At 38.9% G+C, this 22,607-nt stretch overlaps 2 protein-coding genes across 2 annotated transcripts; both read right to left on the reverse strand.

Annotated features, from left to right (window-relative positions):
* Positions 1-629: 629 nt before the first annotated feature.
* Positions 630-3,457, reverse strand: LOC142351500 (GATOR2 complex protein MIOS-like). Its single transcript, XM_075403553.1, has one exon. The coding sequence runs from the start codon at positions 3,449-3,451 to the stop codon at positions 755-757; it is 2,697 nt and encodes an 898-aa protein (XP_075259668.1). The 5' UTR covers positions 3,452-3,457; the 3' UTR covers positions 630-754.
* A 12,086-nt stretch (positions 3,458-15,543) lies between these two features.
* LOC142351518 (GATOR2 complex protein MIOS-like) lies at positions 15,544-18,371 on the reverse strand. Its single transcript, XM_075403580.1, has one exon. The coding sequence runs from the start codon at positions 18,363-18,365 to the stop codon at positions 15,669-15,671; it is 2,697 nt and encodes an 898-aa protein (XP_075259695.1). The 5' UTR covers positions 18,366-18,371; the 3' UTR covers positions 15,544-15,668.
* Between the last annotated feature and the right edge of the window lie 4,236 nt (positions 18,372-22,607).

The following is a 22,607-nucleotide window of genomic DNA, read 5'->3' on the forward strand; positions in this document are numbered from 1 at the left end:
GATATAGTGAAATACATCTTTGAATACTTTTTTCTGGGAAAACGTAAAAACCGACCCCCTTGGATAAATGCTATCAGACATCTACTTTGGGAATGCGATTTTTGTGAAAAAAAAATATGAGCTCTCAATTGCTTTTAGTTTCCGAGTTATCGCAATTTTTAAAATTTTTGAAATTTTCCTGCTAAAATTGCTTCTGAACTTAGAATTTTTAAACCGAAAAATTTCGGAGGCCTATTTTACGCTTCCAGTAGATTTAACTAGGTTTAATTAGTCTGCTGTTAAATTTTGACGACTGTAGCAAAAAAAGATTTTCAGTTTTTGTTTTTTTCAAGTCCATTTCTTCATTTTTCTATGTTTTTGTTATCATAGTAACTTCTTTATTAAAATAGTCCTACTGCCTAGTTTACAGAGTCTCTAAGGGCAGGGCGTGTGGGTTTAAATACCCCGTTGCCTGTCCATTTTGATCATGTTTGTACCAGTCAAAATTTACGTTTATTTTTTGTACTTGTTACTTATTTGGCACATGATCAAATAAATAAATTCTTTCTATCTTTTTTTTCTTACAAACAGTAAATTAATCCCTTATTTTATCTGTCTGCCTTTCGGGCCGTTTTTATAAATACATGAGATACTGTTTTCCGATATAAATTCTATAAGCGAAAACAATTCCATTTATATTCTGTATGTAAAATAAATATTTTTTTATCATAAGGCATTAATTAATGATAAACTCATCTTATCAAGCTATCAAATTTCAATCGTAGCTTGAACAACGACATTTGCACTTTTCCACGGGGCATATCGAATGCGCCTCAAACCATGACGACACATGCGATGCATGACCACCATGTGAACAAGAATTACACCAAACAAACCAAGACTTGAAGGGATTGGTTTTGGTAGTACCAATAGCACCAGACGACGAAACAGTTGGAGTTGGAGTTTTACTCAACATAAACTTCTCTTCAATATTCGATCCTGAAACATTCTGTCCCATTTTGGTTTTGCCCGTTCTTGTAGTCGCTGTGCTGTGCGTAGACGCAGTTCCCACAATCTGCAGACAAACCGAACACCGAGGCAAAAAATTTCCACAGTTGCTGCAAGAATGCGTCACTTTAGGTTCTGAGCTGAAGTTCTGAACATGGTTTGGTTTCCGCATCACATCCTTTCGTTCGCTGTTGTTAAACGGCACACTGCAGAAAATACACGAAGCAACAATCTGTGACAATTTCGCATCGGTGTCGAAGCACTTGGCAGCTCTGTCAAACTTGACTCTGACGTCATAAAATTCCCAGCTGTCAAGTAGTGACCGATATTCTTCAATCCACTCAGTAATCAGACGGAGTGAGTTCGAATCCCACTGGGACGCTTGTTGGATGAACTGCTGCGATGATGAATTTGTATAGAGCAATATCAAAACAACAGTTTGTATATCTCCAGTTCTGTCTAAATAACTTTGCAGTAAATCCAAACACCTAGGAGTAATTCCTGTTAGGAACAACCCGTCTAGATTTCCATACTCTGTGTAGAGTTTTGTCAATTCATTCAGATACCCCGGAAGCTCATTAGATGGCAATAATTTGCACGCAAAAGCGACATGATCCTCCAGGCGCATAGCAGGTAACCCGCGTTTGCCTTTGTTCACACCCGTAGCAGGGAATCGTGTCAAGTCCGCTTTGAGAACATCTTTTGGAGTCTGTGGCTTTGCAAGAAAACCAAAAAGAGCTTTCAAATAAGGATTCTCAATTGTTAAAAGACGACACTTCTCAGTCCAAAGCGTTGATTTGTAGGAACTTACAAGTCCTGATAAAGCTAGCGAGAAGGCCGCATTCGGAATTCTATCCAAATATGTTAGGCATAACTGAGCTCGCGAATGTACCCAAGCTAAAGCAGCGCCCACTTCATTATTGCCATCATGTACTTTGTTCACGTAACTTTCCAGATTTTCCAACTGAGCGTCATTTATGACTTTGAACTCCCATTCACAGTAGCTAAGACAGTGCTTTCGCATGACAGTATCATACACTATATTCTCCAATTCTCTGTCAAAAAATTTAAGGTTAGTTTCTGAATTGTCGACAGGATGATTTATAGCACCATTGTTCAAGATATCTAAGATTCCGGGTATTCCAACCACGTTTTTCAAAGAGAATCTTTCGTTGTTCTTCAACATGCTTCGCTGGCGGTTCTTCAGATGCTCTAACTTGACCCATAGCTGGCAGAGCGATTCGTCTTCAGTTATTTCAACAGTTGGTAAACGGTCACTTATCGGTCCGTATTTATTCTGAGCACGTCTGTTCATTTTGGCAGCAATATCATCTTGCATATTGTCAGTTGAATATATCGTAGTATTACAAATCGAAGAAATATTGAACTGTTTATCGAAGCCTGAAGACGTCAGGTGAACTGGTAGAAAACTAGAAACAATCTCGTTAGAAACTAATCCTATTAGAAGTTGATCACCTCTTGACTTCTGCCACGGAGCCCAACATAAAGCGGTCACGGATTGATCGCAGTTAAAACTAAAAGTTCTTTTCAAGGGTGGAATCGAATGTGCTGATGAGCTCCCCGTGGCTTCTGAATAAAATAAATCGATTAATACCAATTGCTTTGTACCGGTTATCAAAACAACTAGCTGATTGCAGACTATGGGGTTCCAATCATGTAATATTGATGAAGCAGACGCTTCAAGTTTTGGCGGCAATAAACTAATAGAATGAACTTGCATTGTGTTTTGGTAAATCTTCAAATTTCCAGAATCAACAAAAGAAAACCGACTTCTGAAGGGGTCAAACCTCAGCTTCACATAAGTCTTGGTTTCGGCATTCAACTGTGTATTGGAAAATGAGTTTGTATCGAGGCAGCGCACATTAACTTTTGCAGCAGAGACACTCAGAAAGTACATAAATGACTCTAACGGCCACTCAATGTGACTAACTTCGTCACTTAAAATTTGTTTAGGCTCGGGAACAAAAGATAAATCGTTAAAATTGATACCTCTCCAGACAAATACTGCCGATACATTGCCAAACAAAACGCGAGCAGCCAATGTATCATTTGATTTCGGTTTCCATAAAACCTGCCGAGCAGCTAGGTCGTGACTTGGCTGATTTTTAGCTATCTTCATGACAGATGGAATGGAAGGAAGCTCCCGATAGGACACTGAGTAGTTGGTAATGTTTACAGTAAAAAGTCCAATAAAAGATGATGATGGCTTAGAGGCCTTCAGTCCACAGGCGAAAAGGAATTGGTTGTCATTGATCTCATTGGCTGGACCTTCACTCCAGCTGTACGAGATAACATGCAGTAAGGGATCAAGATTAACAGCGTTATCTTCAACTGTTTCATTCATGAATTTTCTTATCACCAAATTCTTGGACCCAGGAGTAATGAATGAATCACAGCAGAGACCCAGATGTGCTGGAAAGTTAATATTTTGCAGAAATTTCATGGCGTTCAACTAAAAAAAATTGAATTGGATTTCCGTTTGCAACCCCCCCCCCCCCCCCCCCGTACATCGTACATTACGCGACCGTATGTTATCAACCCTCCCCCCCCGCGCCCAGTTGCACAGCAAGTGCTGCAAAGTCCAATTGTTGTTGTTGTTGGTGATTTACAGCTGTGCTGAAGGGTCTAAGGTACCAGTCTTTAGATTAAAATAATATCCAGTTCTTTCTACAGTTTTGACAATCGCAGAACAATTGCCAAGTGCAAATATTTCGCTCAGAAAATTTCTCAAAAAACTCCACATTGTATGTAATATTTGGTTTTTCAGTCCATCTGGTTCTCTTATGTTTATTAAATTTTCTAAGCTGTTTAAAATTCGACAGGTTTTAAAGGTGAATTCGCCGCGCGCTTTCTCTGTTCGAGTTTTCATTTTGAAAATTTTCCTTTGTTTCAATCATTGTTACTTTTTTCTTTCGCATGTACTTCTGGTAGTCCGCTGCCGCTATTCTATTCGTTCATAGCTTTTGAAAATAGTAATGTCGTTACATTGGATAAACTTTGGTAAAGGCAAAATATTTAATTAATAGTCGAAGCTGGCTTTTGTATTCCGTATCTTTATTTCCCGTTATCCATTTGACTACCTTTTTTAAAACTTTTACAGATTTTGAATTTCAGTTCTTCCTGCAATCAAGAACGTGAAAACATACAGCAGTACCGGCAAAATTCAGGAAATATATAATCCCCATCTCACAAAAGTGTTCACTTTAATTGCAACATTTCGCTTAAGCATGTACAAAACTTCATTGGCTTTCTTTAATAAGTTCTTTCCAACGATACATCAGCCGCCACTTGTGGAATTTGCCAAAGCCCATCCCGTCAATTTGTACCGTTGGCCTCTACCTCTGAAGATATGCACACTCGTCTTTTGTTAGCTCCATTTTTTTCTGCATCATCTAGTTCTCAAACCATGTAGATCATTTTGAACATCCAAGTATCTTCTTGCAGAGAAAAACTTAAGCTCATCAATGATTAATTTCTTCGTATCTGAGTTGGTTTATGTAGTGGTGGTGGTGGTGGTGGAGGTTGTGGCGATGGTGGTGGTGGTGTCGTTGGTGGTGGTGGTGGTAATGGTGGCGGTGGTGGTTGTGGTGATGGAGGAGGTGTTGGTTTTGGTGGTGGTGTTGGTGGTGATGGTGGCGGCGGCGTCAGTGGTGGTGGTGGTGGTGGTGGTGGTGGTGGTGGTGGTGGTGGTGGTGGTGGTGGTGGTGGTGGTGGCGGCGGCGGCGGCGGCGGTGGTGGTGGTGATGGTGGTAGTGGTTTTCCTACACAGAAAACTTTTTATTGCACTCGGGTTGTTATTTCTTGGCTACATTTTGCCCTTGCGTTTTTGTCGAAAACAAACGATATTGTTGTGATAAAGATTCCAAAACAGCTTCCATTGCTCTGCAGAAAAAAAATCTTTGACATCATCAAATAGTACTACAACTTCGAGAAAAATTCTTTTACAGTTCCTTCTATAACGTTCAAAATGTTATGTCAACTCATGCTTTGTGAATATTTGCCAACACATTCTTGGTGAACATTCATTTGCTTGGTGAACATTCGTCATCTTTTTGTATAGATTTTTGTATTTTGTTCTGATCCAACACCGAAATACTTTTTTGACTTTCTTTAATACCTTCTTTCCAACGATACATCAGCCGCCATTTGTGGAATTTGTCAAACCCCATCCCATCAATTTGTACCGTTGGCCTCTACTTCTGAATTTCAGATATGCACACTCGTCTTTTGCCAACTGCATTTTATTATGGATTATCCAGTTCTCAACCCATGTAGATCATATTGAACATCCCAGTAGCTTCTTGCACAGAAAAAAACTTAAGCTCATCAATGATTAATTTCGTCGTAACTGAGTTGGTTTATGTAGTGGCGGTGGTGGTGGTGACAGGGGCGGTGGCTGGGTCGGTGAGGGTTCTGGTGGTGGAGGTGATGGCGATGGTGTTGTTGGTGGTGGTGTTGTTGGTGGTGGTGGCGGCGGCAGCGGTGGTGTTGGTGCTTTTACTACACAGAAAACTTTTATTGCACTAGGGTTGTTATTTCTTGGCTACATTTTGCGTTCAGTGTTTGTCGAAAATATTCGATATTGTTGTAATAGAGATTCCAAAACAGATTCCATTGATCTGCAGTAAAAAAATCTTTGAAATCATCAATTAGTTCCACAACTTCGAGCTAAAATTTTTACAGTTCCTTTAATAACGTTCAGAATGTTATGTCAACTCATGCTTACTGAATATTTGTCAACACATGCTTGGTGAACATTCATTTGTTTGGTGAACATTCGTCAACTCTTTGTATGGATTTTTATATTTTGTTCTGATCCAACACGGGAAGACTTTATTGGCTTTCTTTAATATGTTCTTTCCAACGATACATCAGGCGCCACTTGTAGAATTTGTCAAACCCCATCCCATCAATTTGTACCGTTGGCCTCTACCTCTGAATTTCAGATATGCACACTCGTCTTTTGCCAACTACATTTTATTATGGATTATCCAGTTCTCGACCCATGTAGATCATATTGAACATCCCAGTAGCTTCTTGCACAGAAAAAAACTTAAGCTCATCAATGACTAATTTTTTCGTAACTGAGTTGGTTTATGTAGTGGTGGTGGTGGAGGTGACGGCAGTGGTGTTGGTGGTGGTGGTGTTGTTGTTGGTGGTGGTGGTAATGGTGGCGGTGGTGGTGGTAGTTGTGGTGATGGTGGAGGTGTTGGTTTTGTTGATGGTGTTGGTGGTGGTGGTGGTGGCGGCGGCGGTGGTGGTTTTCCTACACAGAAAACTTTTTATTGCACTCGGGCTGTTATTTCTTGGCTACATTTTGCCCTTGAGTTTTTGTCGAAAATAAACGATATTGTTGTGATAAAGATTCAAAAACAGCTCCATTGCTCTGCAGTAAAAAAATCTTTGACATCATCAATTAGTACTACAACTTCGAGCAAAAATTCTTTTACAGATCCTTCTATAACGTTCAAAATTTTATGTCAACTCATGCTTGGTGAATATTTGTCAACACATGCTTGGTGAACTTTCATTTGTTTGGTGAACATTCGTCATCTTTTTGTATAGATTTTTGTATTTTGTTCTGATCCAACACCGAAATACTTTTTTGACTTTCTTTAATATCTTCTTTCCAACGATACATCAGCCGCCATTTGTGGAATTTGTCAAACCCCATCCCATCAATTTGTACCGTTGGCCTCTACTTCTGAATTTCAGATATGCACACTCGTCTTTTGCCAACTACATTTTATTATGGATTATCCAGTTCTCGACCCATGTAGATCATATTGAACATCCCAGTAGCTTCTTGCACAGAAAAAAACTTAAGCTCATCAATGACTAATTTCTTCGTAACTGAGTTGGTTTATGTAGTGGTGGTGGTGGAGGTGACGGCAGTGGTGTTGGTGGTGGTGGTGTTGTTGTTGGTGGTGGTGGTAATGGTGGCGGTGGTGGTGGTAGTTGTGGTGGTGGTGGTGGTGGTGGTGGTGGTGGTGGTGGTGGTGGCGGTGGTGGTGGTGGTGGTAGTGGTTTTCCTACACAGAAAACTTTTTATTGCACTCGGGTTGTTATTTCTTGGCTACATTTTGCCCTTGAGTTTTTGTCGAAAATAAACGATATTGTTGTGATAAAGATTCAAAAACAGCTCCATTGCTCTGCAGTAAAAAAATCTTTGACATCATCAATTAGTGCTACAACTTCGAGCAAAAATTCTTTTACAGATCCTTCTATAACGTTCAAAATTTTATGTCAACTCATGCTTTGTGAATATTTGCCAACACATTCTTGGTGAACATTCATTTGCTTGGTGAACATTCGTCATCTTTTTGTATAGATTTTTGTATTTTGTTCTGATCCAACACCGAAATACTTTTTTGACTTTCTTTAATATCTTCTTTCCAACGATACATCAGCCGCCATTTGTGGAATTTGTCAAACCCCATCCCATCAATTTGTACCGTTGGCCTCTACTTCTGAATTTCAGATATGCACACTCGTCTTTTGCCAACTACATTTTATTATGGATTATCCAGTTCTCGACCCATGTAGATCATATTGAACATCCCAGTAGCTTCTTGCACAGAAAAAAACTTAAGCTCATCAATGACTAATTTCTTCGTAACTGAGTTGGTTTATGTAGTGGTGGTGGTGGAGGTGACGGCAGTGGTGTTGGTGGTGGTGGTGTTGTTGTTGGTGGTGGTGGTAATGGTGGCGGTGGTGGTGGTAGTTGTGGTGGTGGTGGTGGTGGTGGTGGTGGTGGTGGTGGTGGTGGTGGTGGTGGTGGCGGTGGTGGTGGTGGTGGTAGTGGTTTTCCTACACAGAAAACTTTTTATTGCACTCGGGTTGTTATTTCTTGGCTACATTTTGCCCTTGAGTTTTTGTCGAAAATAAACGATATTGTTGTGATAAAGATTCAAAAACAGCTCCATTGCTCTGCAGTAAAAAAATCTTTGACATCATCAATTAGTACTACAACTTCGAGCAAAAATTCTTTTACAGATCCTTCTATAACGTTCAAAATTTTATGTCAACTCATGCTTGGTGAATATTTGTCAACACATGCTTGGTGAACTTTCATTTGTTTGGTGAACATTCGTCATCTTTTTGTATAGATTTTTGTATTTTGTTCTGATCCAACACCGAAATACTTTTTTGACTTTCTTTAATATCTTCTTTCCAACGATACATCAGCCGCCATTTGTGGAATTTGTCAAACCCCATCCCATCAATTTGTACCGTTGGCCTCTACTTCTGAATTTCAGATATGCACACTCGTCTTTTGCCAACTACATTTTATTATGGATTATCCAGTTCTCGACCCATGTAGATCATATTGAACATCCCAGTAGCTTCTTGCACAGAAAAAAACTTAAGCTCATCAATGACTAATTTCTTCGTAACTGAGTTGGTTTATGTAGTGGTGGTGGTGGAGGTGACGGCAGTGGTGTTGGTGGTGGTGGTGTTGTTGTTGGTGGTGGTGGTAATGGTGGCGGTGGTGGTGGTAGTTGTGGTGGTGGTGGTGGTGGTGGTGGTGGTGGTGGTGGTGGTGGCGGTGGTGGTGGTGGTGGTAGTGGTTTTCCTACACAGAAAACTTTTTATTGCACTCGGGTTGTTATTTCTTGGCTACATTTTGCCCTTGAGTTTTTGTCGAAAATAAACGATATTGTTGTGATAAAGATTCAAAAACAGCTCCATTGCTCTGCATTAAAAAAATCTTTGACATCATCAATTAGTACTACAACTTCGAGCAAAAATTCTTTTACAGATCCTTCTATAACGTTCAAAATTTTATGTCAGCTCATGCTTGGTGAAAATTTGTCAACACATGCTTGGTGAACTTTCATTTGTTTGGTGAACATTCGTCATCTTTTTGTATAGATTTTTGTATTTTGTTCTGATCCAACACCGAAATACTTTTTTGACTTTCTTTAATATCTTCTTTCCAACGATACATCAGCCGCCATTTGTGGAATTTGTCAAACCCCATCCCATCAATTTGTACCGTTGGCCTCTACTTCTGAATTTCAGATATGCACACTCGTCTTTTGCCAACTACATTTTATTATGGATTATCCAGTTCTCGACCCATGTAGATCATATTGAACATCCCAGTAGCTTCTTGCACAGAAAAAAAACTTAAGCTCATCAATGACTAATTTCTTCGTAACTGAGTTGGTTTATGTAGTGGTGGTGGTGGAGGTGACGGCAGTGGTGTTGGTGGTGGTGGTGTTGTTGTTGGTGGTGGTGGTAATGGTGGCGGTGGTGGTGGTAGTTATGGTGGTGGTGGTGGTGGTGGTGGTGGCGGTGGTGGTGGTGGTGGTAGTGGTTTTCCTACACAGAAAACTTTTTATTGCACTCGGGTTGTTATTTCTTGGCTACATTTTGCCCTTGAGTTTTTGTCGAAAATAAACGATATTGTTGTGATAAAGATTCAAAAACAGCTCCATTGCTCTGCAGTAAAAAAATCTTTGACATCATCAATTAGTACTACAACTTCGAGCAAAAATTCTTTTACAGATCCTTCTATAACGTTCAAAATTTTATGTCAACTCATGCTTGGTGAATATTTGTCAACACATGCTTGGTGAACTTTCATTTGTTTGGTGAACATCCGTCAACTCTTTGGATAGATTTTTGTATTTTGTTCTGATCCAACACGGAGAGAATTTATTGGCTTTCTTTAATATGTTCTTTCCAACGATACATCAGGCGCCACTAGTGGTATTTGTCACACCCTCATCACATCAATTTGAACCGATGGCCTGTGCTTCTGAATTTTAGATATGCACACTCGTTTTTTGCCAACTCCATTTTATTCTGGATTACCCAGTTCTCGTCCCATGTAGATCATATTGAACATCCCAGTAGCTTCTTGCACAGAAAAAAAACTTCAGCTCATAAATGATTAATTTCTTCGTAATTGAGTTGATTTATCTAGTTGTGGCGATGGTGACAGTGGCTGTGGTTGTGGCAGTGGCTGTGGCGGTGGCGATTGTGGTGGTGGAGGTGGTGTCGATGGTGATGGTGGTGGTGGTGTTGATTTTAATGTTGATGTTAATGGTGGCGGTGGTGGTGGTGGTGGTTTTGGTGATGGTGGAGTTGTTGGTTGTGGTGGTGGTGTTGGTGTTGATGGTGGCGGAGGCAGCGGTGGTGGTGGTTCTTTTCCTACACAGAAAACTTTTATTGCACTAATGCTATTATTTCTTAGCTACATTTTGCCCTTGAGTGTTTGTCGGAAAAAAACGATATTTTTGTAATAAAGTTAAAAACAACTTCATTGCTCTGCAGTAAAAAAATTTGACATCATCAATTAGTACTACAACCTCGAGCAAAAATTCTTTTAGTTCCCTCACTAACGATCAAAATGTTATGGCAACTCATACTTGGTGCAAATTTGTCAACAAAAGCTTGGTGAACATTCATTTGCTTGGTGAACATCCGTCAACTCTTTGTATAGATATTTGTATTGTGTTGTGATCTAACACGGAAAGACTTATGATTCCTCAATAATTTTTCACTGCTGTAAAGATTCTTAACAGGTAAAAAATGATTTGGAGGATAACCTAAATTTATTTTTTTCAATATGTCTTACAAATTGCAATTTAGTTAGATCCCGTACGAACTGAAATCTTTTGCTTTATAAAAAATGAACATTATTATTGCAAAAAAAAAACACAGTGGTGAGTCAGCCGATTGCAGTCGAAACGGAATATTCATCTGTGTTCCATAATGTCCACCGTCATAAAATTAACCAAATCAGTACCTTGTCGTAAGCGGGAGGCAAACTCGTTTTAAACAATCAGAGGTAGAGCTAACGGATCTGAAATGTATTTTCCTGGGTTTGCGTAGCGTTTGGCAAGCATCAACCAAAGCGATCCAATAGAATTGGCTGGCATTAACAATTATAAAACTGTTCAGTGGTAGATTGAAGGATAGTTGTCAGCGTCACAAGCACCTAGAATTTTAAATTTCAGGTGCTTGCGCTTTTGCACTTGAACATAAATTTGGTCTTTGTCGATTAGTACCCAGTGATAGGTAGAACATTTTTGAACACAATTCTTACAGATTCAATATACACCTTAGAAGATTTTCCTCCTAGACAAACAGTCAATATCGTTTGTCAAAACTACCAAATTTTAATTTAATAGACAAAGATGATTTTGTATGACAGGGATTAACAAAATCGTCTGGTAAAATCGTCAGGTCGAAGAATAAAATAAAAAAGTCCGCAATTTTCCGCAATTCACTTAGTGATGTTCCATGACTGTTTTCAACATAAGCTAATGTATTCATTTAATTGTAGCACAGGTGATTATTATCAGTGGCTGAGATTTAATGTACTGGTTTTGGCAAACTCGTTTAGGTAAACTGCAATTTCGTGCAAATAAAATTTTTGATAGTGGTAGGGTTCAACAATTTTAGTCTCAATGAATGCATTGCTCCCGCACAAATCCACAATCAGTCGCTTTACTGGTTATCTTTGTGAAAATATACTCATGCATGCTACCAACACCATTGGATTTGTGCAGGCAGGAAGATTTTTGTTATCAGTTCTTTTCAGCGATACATTGCTAGCATTTTCATAAGTGTTTTGTCAATGGCTCCAACTACATTGTCGGACACTCTCATTTTTCTAACAAATAAACTGTCTTCATTGATTTTCACTTTGTAATTTTTGAAGCTGTTTCACTAATTGTAGCAAAAACACCTTGCCACAGTCTGAAAGAAAGTCTCAAGGTAACACTATTAGTAAACGTTTTTTACAGAAGAAGAAACTAACAGCGAGCTTTCCATATATAGTTATTTATTCGAATTCTTGCACAGCTTTCGTTCTTGTAGTTAGAGATGATGCAGCAATCCCACCAGTGCTTGCCTCATACTAGTAACATTGACATATTAACGAGGTTTTCTTTGTATCGATTCCATATGAAAATTCTGATTCAATCACACCTTTGCAGTGAGAGTGTTCAATAGCTGAGAAAATATTGATTCCATTTGCCCAGATGGTACAGTCAACCATCAAAGAATTAGCGACCTTGTTGACAAAATTTGCAACCAAAATTTGGAACAGTTGGATTGCCTGCAGGTAGTGCATCGCAAATCCGACCCATCAGCATTTTGTATTCGACATTTGAATTCCAGATATTTATTTTGCAAATTCATGAAATTATTGCGATCACCTACCATTTCAAATTCCAGCCGTAATCCGGAAGAGAATACAGCTGTCCAGTTTTTTTGGTCGAACCTTTGGTTAAAGGTAGCAAGCAAATGGGGTTTTTCAAACAAGTCTAATGAACTGTGAGCTGCTTCGGAAGGTATTAAAATCATAGTTTGCTTTTTCACACTTGAGAAACAATCCAGTCGACAACCTATTGACGGCGTTTTTCGGAAAATTACGTTTTTCATTGAGCACTTTTTACATAATCGAGGTTTTTTATACTGTAATTTACGACGTCTGTCCGTCTTATACGCGAAAGAAATTAATCATCAATTTGTTTGCGAGCTGTTTTTCTTTTTGTGCTCCTCAAAGCTTGCTTGGCCGACTTATCTGTCGTCGCTACTTCTACTAGCTCTTTAGACGTACCTCTCTCGTAGAAAAGCACTAAATTTAGCGAAGCCATAAAAGAAAAAAGCAGTATTAGCTATCGAATTGTGAGAATCAATTTTCTTCTGACATCAACACGAAGCACGAAATCCGTACGATTTAAAGATTAATACGAGAACCAGACAAATTAACTTATATTTTTCAAGGCAAAACAAACAAGAAAAATGAGCAAAAAACTAACGCTCAGTTGAATATTTCTCAAGAACTGATTGCTTAGCTCCAGCTGCATAGTTCAAAAAATTTAAAAATCAAATAGGGTTACAAACGATTATCCGGTACAAACTTTTTATTTCTCATTCCACTCAACGAAAGCTGCTTTATAATTCCCAACTCTCTGAGATCCAACCCGATGCTGTGAACAATCTGACGGCTTAATGCAAATTTCAATGACAACCAGTTAGATCATTAGCAACCAAGTCTTAACTTTCAGAAATGGAAATTGTTAAAATTCTCTGTTGGCACAATTGGCGCAAATTAACTGGCGAGTTTCAAAATTAAGCGTAAAAATTTTGAAAACGCATACAAAAAATCAAAAAATCCTACTATGCAGTTTAAGTCTTGCATTGGTGATTCAGGGCAAACTTATCATTTACTTAATGAAATCAGTGGCAAAAGTTCGCACTCAAAAAAGATTCCAATTCTATCCCCTTGTTATGAAGCGAACCAGTCACCTTCTCTCGGTGACGTGGCAGAAAAGTTCAATCAATATTTTGTCTGTACCTAATAATATTCGTCAGTTTATCAATAACGTGCCTCCTATTCTTATTCCAGGCAATGACAAGTCTTTATATTTATAACCGGTCTCAGAGTTTGGAGTTGGAGAGCTCATTGATAGCTTAGCTCACAAAACATCATCTGGTGATGATGGCTTAAGTAATATAATAATTAATTATCGGTCACTGTTACGGTTCACTTTATGACGCACAATTTTAATTGTTCCTTCACTCAAGGCCTCTTCCCCGAATCGTTCGAGAATGCAAAGCTACTTCCTCTGCACAAAAAATGCAGAGAGTTAGAAGCAAATAACTACAGCCCAATTTCACTTCTAAAGGTATGGAGCAAAATTTTTGAACATGCTATGTATGCAAGGTTATAAAACTTGTTTCAGCGATTCGGGCTCCTCTCGCCCTGATAAATCGGCTTCCGAAACAAGCATAGTGCCATCGATGCTTTAGTTCAGTTAACGGAGAAAAGAGAAAATTGGAATGTTATGAATAGACTGCTTCTTTTTGAATCTACAGAAGGCGTTTGATAAACTTGATCATACAATTTTACTTTATAAATTAGAAATATACGGAATAAGAGGTAATGTTTTGTGCTGGTTGAAATCTTAACTCAGCAGCCGAATGCTAAGCGTAGAAATCAAATTCATTTCCTCGCAATGGTACAATGGTACACACATAAAAACAACATGTAGTACCACAAGGGTCTATACTAGGCCCCCGCTTATTCTTATCTACATAAATGAACTACAAATCATTGCAAACATGCTCAAGTCCTCCTTTTTGCAGATAATACAAATCTTACGTTTCTTAATAAGTCCTGCGAGGAAGTGCAAAGAGAAATTGATAATGTTAAACACTGGCTAGATGCTAATAAACTTCGTTTGAATGTTATAAAGAATATTCAAATGAATTTGCAGTCAAGCAAAAGTAGGTTTGACATTGATAAAAAAAAGTTCATTTCCATTGAGCCCGTATGTAAACATCTCGGCATTTTAATTGACTTTAAATTTTTTGTTTCTCATTTAGCGGTGCTGAAATCGAGACTCTCTAAACAATGTCGTATTATTTCCAAACTTAGGCATCATGCCCCAGTTAACCAGCTTATTGATTATTATAAGACGAACGTAAGTTCTATTATCCAATATGGCATAATAGTCTATGGGTGCAGCAGCTACAGCAACCCGTTGCCCATTTACAATTTACAAAAGAAAATACTTAAACCCATTTATTTGAGACAAAAGTACGACAGTGCTAAAGACATCTTTGTTAAAAAATAAAATACTTAACATCTACCAGCTTCATATATACGAGTTATTAAAGCTAGTTTTGAAGTCATTGATTGGATAACATCGTGAAAGTTACCTTAATGCTATGTTTCTTTTTCGCCATCAAGACCTACGCATGAAAAATATTGCTTATGGAACCATCTTGTAAGCGAACGATTGAAAATCGATCACTTAAATCCAGAGCTTCGAAGCTCTTTAATGCATTGAGTGAAGCCGCTGTTCTTCCCTACAATATTATGGGATCAAATGAAAACGTTAAAAAGTTTAAGGATACATTTTTGGTTAATAACTATGATATAGTGAAATACATCTTTGAATACTTTTTTCTGGGAAAACGTAAAAACCGACCCCCTTGGATAAATGCTATCAGACATCTACTTTGGGAATGCGATTTTTGTGAAAAAAAAATATGAGCTCTCAATTGCTTTTAGTTTCCGAGTTATCGCAATTTTTAAAATTTTTGAAATTTTCCTGCTAAAATTGCTTCTGAACTTAGAATTTTTAAACCGAAAAATTTCGGAGGCCTATTTTACGCTTCCAGTAGATTTAACTAGGTTTAATTAGTCTGCTGTTAAATTTTGACGACTGTAGCAAAAAAAGATTTTCAGTTTTTGTTTTTTTCAAGTCCATTTCTTCATTTTTCTATGTTTTTGTTATCATAGTAACTTCTTTATTAAAATAGTCCTACTGCCTAGTTTACAGAGTCTCTAAGGGCAGGGCGTGTGGGTTTAAATACCCCGTTGCCTGTCCATTTTGATCATGTTTGTACCAGTCAAAATTTACGTTTATTTTTTGTACTTGTTACTTATTTGGCACATGATCAAATAAATAAATTCTTTCTATCTTTTTTTTCTTACAAACAGTAAATTAATCCCTTATTTTATCTGTCTGCCTTTCGGGCCGTTTTTATAAATACATGAGATACTGTTTTCCGATATAAATTCTATAAGCGAAAACAATTCCATTTATATTCTGTATGTAAAATAAATATTTTTTTATCATAAGGCATTAATTAATGATAAACTCATCTTATCAAGCTATCAAATTTCAATCGTAGCTTGAACAACGACATTTGCACTTTTCCACGGGGCATATCGAATGCGCCTCAAACCATGACGACACATGCGATGCATGACCACCATGTGAACAAGAATTACACCAAACAAACCAAGACTTGAAGGGATTGGTTTTGGTAGTACCAATAGCACCAGACGACGAAACAGTTGGAGTTGGAGTTTTACTCAACATAAACTTCTCTTCAATATTCGATCCTGAAACATTCTGTCCCATTTTGGTTTTGCCCGTTCTTGTAGTCGCTGTGCTGTGCGTAGACGCAGTTCCCACAATCTGCAGACAAACCGAACACCGAGGCAAAAAATTTCCACAGTTGCTGCAAGAATGCGTCACTTTAGGTTCTGAGCTGAAGTTCTGAACATGGTTTGGTTTCCGCATCACATCCTTTCGTTCGCTGTTGTTAAACGGCACACTGCAGAAAATACACGAAGCAACAATCTGTGACAATTTCGCATCGGTGTCGAAGCACTTGGCAGCTCTGTCAAACTTGACTCTGACGTCATAAAATTCCCAGCTGTCAAGTAGTGACCGATATTCTTCAATCCACTCAGTAATCAGACGGAGTGAGTTCGAATCCCACTGGGACGCTTGTTGGATGAACTGCTGCGATGATGAATTTGTATAGAGCAATATCAAAACAACAGTTTGTATATCTCCAGTTCTGTCTAAATAACTTTGCAGTAAATCCAAACACCTAGGAGTAATTCCTGTTAGGAACAACCCGTCTAGATTTCCATACTCTGTGTAGAGTTTTGTCAATTCATTCAGATACCCCGGAAGCTCATTAGATGGCAATAATTTGCACGCAAAAGCGACATGATCCTCCAGGCGCATAGCAGGTAACCCGCGTTTGCCTTTGTTCACACCCGTAGCAGGGAATCGTGTCAAGTCCGCTTTGAGAACATCTTTTGGAGTCTGTGGCTTTGCAAGAAAACCAAAAAGAGCTTTCAAATAAGGATTCTCAATTGTTAAAAGACGACACTTCTCAGTCCAAAGCGTTGATTTGTAGGAACTTACAAGTCCTGATAAAGCTAGCGAGAAGGCCGCATTCGGAATTCTATCCAAATATGTTAGGCATAACTGAGCTCGCGAATGTACCCAAGCTAAAGCAGCGCCCACTTCATTATTGCCATCATGTACTTTGTTCACGTAACTTTCCAGATTTTCCAACTGAGCGTCATTTATGACTTTGAACTCCCATTCACAGTAGCTAAGACAGTGCTTTCGCATGACAGTATCATACACTATATTCTCCAATTCTCTGTCAAAAAATTTAAGGTTAGTTTCTGAATTGTCGACAGGATGATTTATAGCACCATTGTTCAAGATATCTAAGATTCCGGGTATTCCAACCACGTTTTTCAAAGAGAATCTTTCGTTGTTCTTCAACATGCTTCGCTGGCGGTTCTTCAGATGCTCTAACTTGACCCATAGCTGGCAGAGCGATTCGTCTTCAGTTATTTCAACAGTTGGTAAACGGTCACTTATCGGTCCGTATTTATTCTGAGCACGTCTGTTCATTTTGGCAGCAATATCATCTTGCATATTGTCAGTTGAATATATCGTAGTATTACAAATCGAAGAAATATTGAACTGTTTATCGAAGCCTGAAGACGTCAGGTGAACTGGTAGAAAACTAGAAACAATCTCGTTAGAAACTAATCCTATTAGAAGTTGATCACCTCTTGACTTCTGCCACGGAGCCCAACATAAAGCGGTCACGGATTGATCGCAGTTAAAACTAAAAGTTCTTTTCAAGGGTGGAATCGAATGTGCTGATGAGCTCCCCGTGGCTTCTGAATAAAATAAATCGATTAATACCAATTGCTTTGTACCGGTTATCAAAACAACTAGCTGATTGCAGACTATGGGGTTCCAATCATGTAATATTGATGAAGCAGACGCTTCAAGTTTTGGCGGCAATAAACTAATAGAATGAACTTGCATTGTGTTTTGGTAAATCTTCAAATTTCCAGAATCAACAAAAGAAAACCGACTTCTGAAGGGGTCAAACCTCAGCTTCACATAAGTCTTGGTTTCGGCATTCAACTGTGTATTGGAAAATGAGTTTGTATCGAGGCAGCGCACATTAACTTTTGCAGCAGAGACACTCAGAAAGTACATAAATGACTCTAACGGCCACTCAATGTGACTAACTTCGTCACTTAAAATTTGTTTAGGCTCGGGAACAAAAGATAAATCGTTAAAATTGATACCTCTCCAGACAAATACTGCCGATACATTGCCAAACAAAACGCGAGCAGCCAATGTATCATTTGATTTCGGTTTCCATAAAACCTGCCGAGCAGCTAGGTCGTGACTTGGCTGATTTTTAGCTATCTTCATGACAGATGGAATGGAAGGAAGCTCCCGATAGGACACTGAGTAGTTGGTAATGTTTACAGTAAAAAGTCCAATAAAAGATGATGATGGCTTAGAGGCCTTCAGTCCACAGGCGAAAAGGAATTGGTTGTCATTGATCTCATTGGCTGGACCTTCACTCCAGCTGTACGAGATAACATGCAGTAAGGGATCAAGATTAACAGCGTTATCTTCAACTGTTTCATTCATGAATTTTCTTATCACCAAATTCTTGGACCCAGGAGTAATGAATGAATCACAGCAGAGACCCAGATGTGCTGGAAAGTTAATATTTTGCAGAAATTTCATGGCGTTCAACTAAAAAAAATTGAATTGGATTTCCGTTTGCAACCCCCCCCCCCCCCCCGTACATCGTACATTACGCGACCGTATGTTATCAACCCTCCCCCCCCGCGCCCAGTTGCACAGCAAGTGCTGCAAAGTCCAATTGTTGTTGTTGTTGGTGATTTACAGCTGTGCTGAAGGGTCTAAGGTACCAGTCTTTAGATTAAAATAATATCCAGTTCTTTCTACAGTTTTGACAATCGCAGAACAATTGCCAAGTGCAAATATTTCGCTCAGAAAATTTCTCAAAAAACTCCACATTGTATGTAATATTTGGTTTTTCAGTCCATCTGGTTCTCTTATGTTTATTAAATTTTCTAAGCTGTTTAAAATTCGACAGGTTTTAAAGGTGAATTCGCCGCGCGCTTTCTCTGTTCGAGTTTTCATTTTGAAAATTTTCCTTTGTTTCAATCATTGTTACTTTTTTCTTTCGCATGTACTTCTGGTAGTCCGCTGCCGCTATTCTATTCGTTCATAGCTTTTGAAAATAGTAATGTCGTTACATTGGATAAACTTTGGTAAAGGCAAAATATTTAATTAATAGTCGAAGCTGGCTTTTGTATTCCGTATCTTTATTTCCCGTTATCCATTTGACTACCTTTTTTAAAACTTTTACAGATTTTGAATTTCAGTTCTTCCTGCAATCAAGAACGTGAAAACATACAGCAGTACCGGCAAAATTCAGGAAATATATAATCCCCATCTCACAAAAGTGTTCACTTTAAATGCAACATTTCGCTTAAGCATGTACAAAACTTCATTGGCTTTCTTTAATAAGTTCTTTCCAACGATACATCAGCCGCCACTTGTGGAATTTGCCAAAGCCCATCCCGTCAATTTGTACCGTTGGCCTCTACCTCTGAAGATATGCACACTCGTCTTTTGTTAGCTCCATTTTTTTCTGCATCATCTAGTTCTCAAACCATGTAGATCATTTTGAACATCCAAGTATCTTCTTGCAGAGAAAAACTTAAGCTCATCAATGATTAATTTCTTCGTATCTGAGTTGGTTTATGTAGTGGTGGTGGTGGTGGTGGAGGTTGTGGCGATGGTGGTGGTGGTGTCGTTGGTGGTGGTGGTGGTAATGGTGGCGGTGGTGGTTGTGGTGATGGAGGAGGTGTTGGTTTTGGTGGTGGTGTTGGTGGTGATGGTGGCGGCGGCGTCAGTGGTGGTGGTGGTGGTGGTGGTGGTGGTGGTGGTGGTGGTGGTGGTGGTGGTGGTGGTGGTGGTGGTGGTGGCGGCGGCGGCGGCGGCGGTGGTGGTGGTGATGGTGGTAGTGGTTTTCCTACACAGAAAACTTTTTATTGCACTCGGGTTGTTATTTCTTGGCTACATTTTGCCCTTGCGTTTTTGTCGAAAACAAACGATATTGTTGTGATAAAGATTCCAAAACAGCTTCCATTGCTCTGCAGAAAAAAAATCTTTGACATCATCAAATAGTACTACAACTTCGAGAAAAATTCTTTTACAGTTCCTTCTATAACGTTCAAAATGTTATGTCAACTCATGCTTTGTGAATATTTGCCAACACATTCTTGGTGAACATTCATTTGCTTGGTGAACATTCGTCATCTTTTTGTATAGATTTTTGTATTTTGTTCTGATCCAACACCGAAATACTTTTTTGACTTTCTTTAATACCTTCTTTCCAACGATACATCAGCCGCCATTTGTGGAATTTGTCAAACCCCATCCCATCAATTTGTACCGTTGGCCTCTACTTCTGAATTTCAGATATGCACACTCGTCTTTTGCCAACTGCATTTTATTATGGATTATCCAGTTCTCAACCCATGTAGATCATATTGAACATCCCAGTAGCTTCTTGCACAGAAAAAAACTTAAGCTCATCAATGATTAATTTCGTCGTAACTGAGTTGGTTTATGTAGTGGCGGTGGTGGTGGTGACAGGGGCGGTGGCTGGGTCGGTGAGGGTTCTGGTGGTGGAGGTGATGGCGATGGTGTTGTTGGTGGTGGTGTTGTTGGTGGTGGTGGCGGCGGCAGCGGTGGTGTTGGTGCTTTTACTACACAGAAAACTTTTATTGCACTAGGGTTGTTATTTCTTGGCTACATTTTGCGTTCAGTGTTTGTCGAAAATATTCGATATTGTTGTAATAGAGATTCCAAAACAGATTCCATTGATCTGCAGTAAAAAAATCTTTGAAATCATCAATTAGTTCCACAACTTCGAGCTAAAATTTTTACAGTTCCTTTAATAACGTTCAGAATGTTATGTCAACTCATGCTTACTGAATATTTGTCAACACATGCTTGGTGAACATTCATTTGTTTGGTGAACATTCGTCAACTCTTTGTATGGATTTTTATATTTTGTTCTGATCCAACACGGGAAGACTTTATTGGCTTTCTTTAATATGTTCTTTCCAACGATACATCAGGCGCCACTTGTAGAATTTGTCAAACCCCATCCCATCAATTTGTACCGTTGGCCTCTACCTCTGAATTTCAGATATGCACACTCGTCTTTTGCCAACTACATTTTATTATGGATTATCCAGTTCTCGACCCATGTAGATCATATTGAACATCCCAGTAGCTTCTTGCACAGAAAAAAACTTAAGCTCATCAATGACTAATTTTTTCGTAACTGAGTTGGTTTATGTAGTGGTGGTGGTGGAGGTGACGGCAGTGGTGTTGGTGGTGGTGGTGTTGTTGTTGGTGGTGGTGGTAATGGTGGCGGTGGTGGTGGTAGTTGTGGTGATGGTGGAGGTGTTGGTTTTGTTGATGGTGTTGGTGGTGGTGGTGGTGGCGGCGGCGGTGGTGGTTTTCCTACACAGAAAACTTTTTATTGCACTCGGGCTGTTATTTCTTGGCTACATTTTGCCCTTGAGTTTTTGTCGAAAATAAACGATATTGTTGTGATAAAGATTCAAAAACAGCTCCATTGCTCTGCAGTAAAAAAATCTTTGACATCATCAATTAGTACTACAACTTCGAGCAAAAATTCTTTTACAGATCCTTCTATAACGTTCAAAATTTTATGTCAACTCATGCTTGGTGAATATTTGTCAACACATGCTTGGTGAACTTTCATTTGTTTGGTGAACATTCGTCATCTTTTTGTATAGATTTTTGTATTTTGTTCTGATCCAACACCGAAATACTTTTTTGACTTTCTTTAATATCTTCTTTCCAACGATACATCAGCCGCCATTTGTGGAATTTGTCAAACCCCATCCCATCAATTTGTACCGTTGGCCTCTACTTCTGAATTTCAGATATGCACACTCGTCTTTTGCCAACTACATTTTATTATGGATTATCCAGTTCTCGACCCATGTAGATCATATTGAACATCCCAGTAGCTTCTTGCACAGAAAAAAACTTAAGCTCATCAATGACTAATTTCTTCGTAACTGAGTTGGTTTATGTAGTGGTGGTGGTGGAGGTGACGGCAGTGGTGTTGGTGGTGGTGGTGTTGTTGTTGGTGGTGGTGGTAATGGTGGCGGTGGTGGTGGTAGTTGTGGTGGTGGTGGTGGTGGTGGTGGTGGTGGTGGTGGTGGCGGTGGTGGTGGTGGTGGTAGTGGTTTTCCTACACAGAAAACTTTTTATTGCACTCGGGTTGTTATTTCTTGGCTACATTTTGCCCTTGAGTTTTTGTCGAAAATAAACGATATTGTTGTGATAAAGATTCAAAAACAGCTCCATTGCTCTGCAGTAAAAAAATCTTTGACATCATCAATTAGTGCTACAACTTCGAGCAAAAATTCTTTTACAGATCCTTCTATAACGTTCAAAATTTTATGTCAACTCATGCTTTGTGAATATTTGCCAACACATTCTTGGTGAACATTCATTTGCTTGGTGAACATTCGTCATCTTTTTGTATAGATTTTTGTATTTTGTTCTGATCCAACACCGAAATACTTTTTTGACTTTCTTTAATATCTTCTTTCCAACGATACATCAGCCGCCATTTGTGGAATTTGTCAAACCCCATCCCATCAATTTGTACCGTTGGCCTCTACTTCTGAATTTCAGATATGCACACTCGTCTTTTGCCAACTACATTTTATTATGGATTATCCAGTTCTCGACCCATGTAGATCATATTGAACATCCCAGTAGCTTCTTGCACAGAAAAAAACTTAAGCTCATCAATGACTAATTTCTTCGTAACTGAGTTGGTTTATGTAGTGGTGGTGGTGGAGGTGACGGCAGTGGTGTTGGTGGTGGTGGTGTTGT

Source organism: Convolutriloba macropyga, chromosome 13 (assembly GCF_964194025.1).
Source record: "Convolutriloba macropyga chromosome 13, txConMacr16.3, whole genome shotgun sequence".
Taxonomy (NCBI): domain Eukaryota; kingdom Metazoa; phylum Xenacoelomorpha; order Acoela; family Convolutidae; genus Convolutriloba; species Convolutriloba macropyga.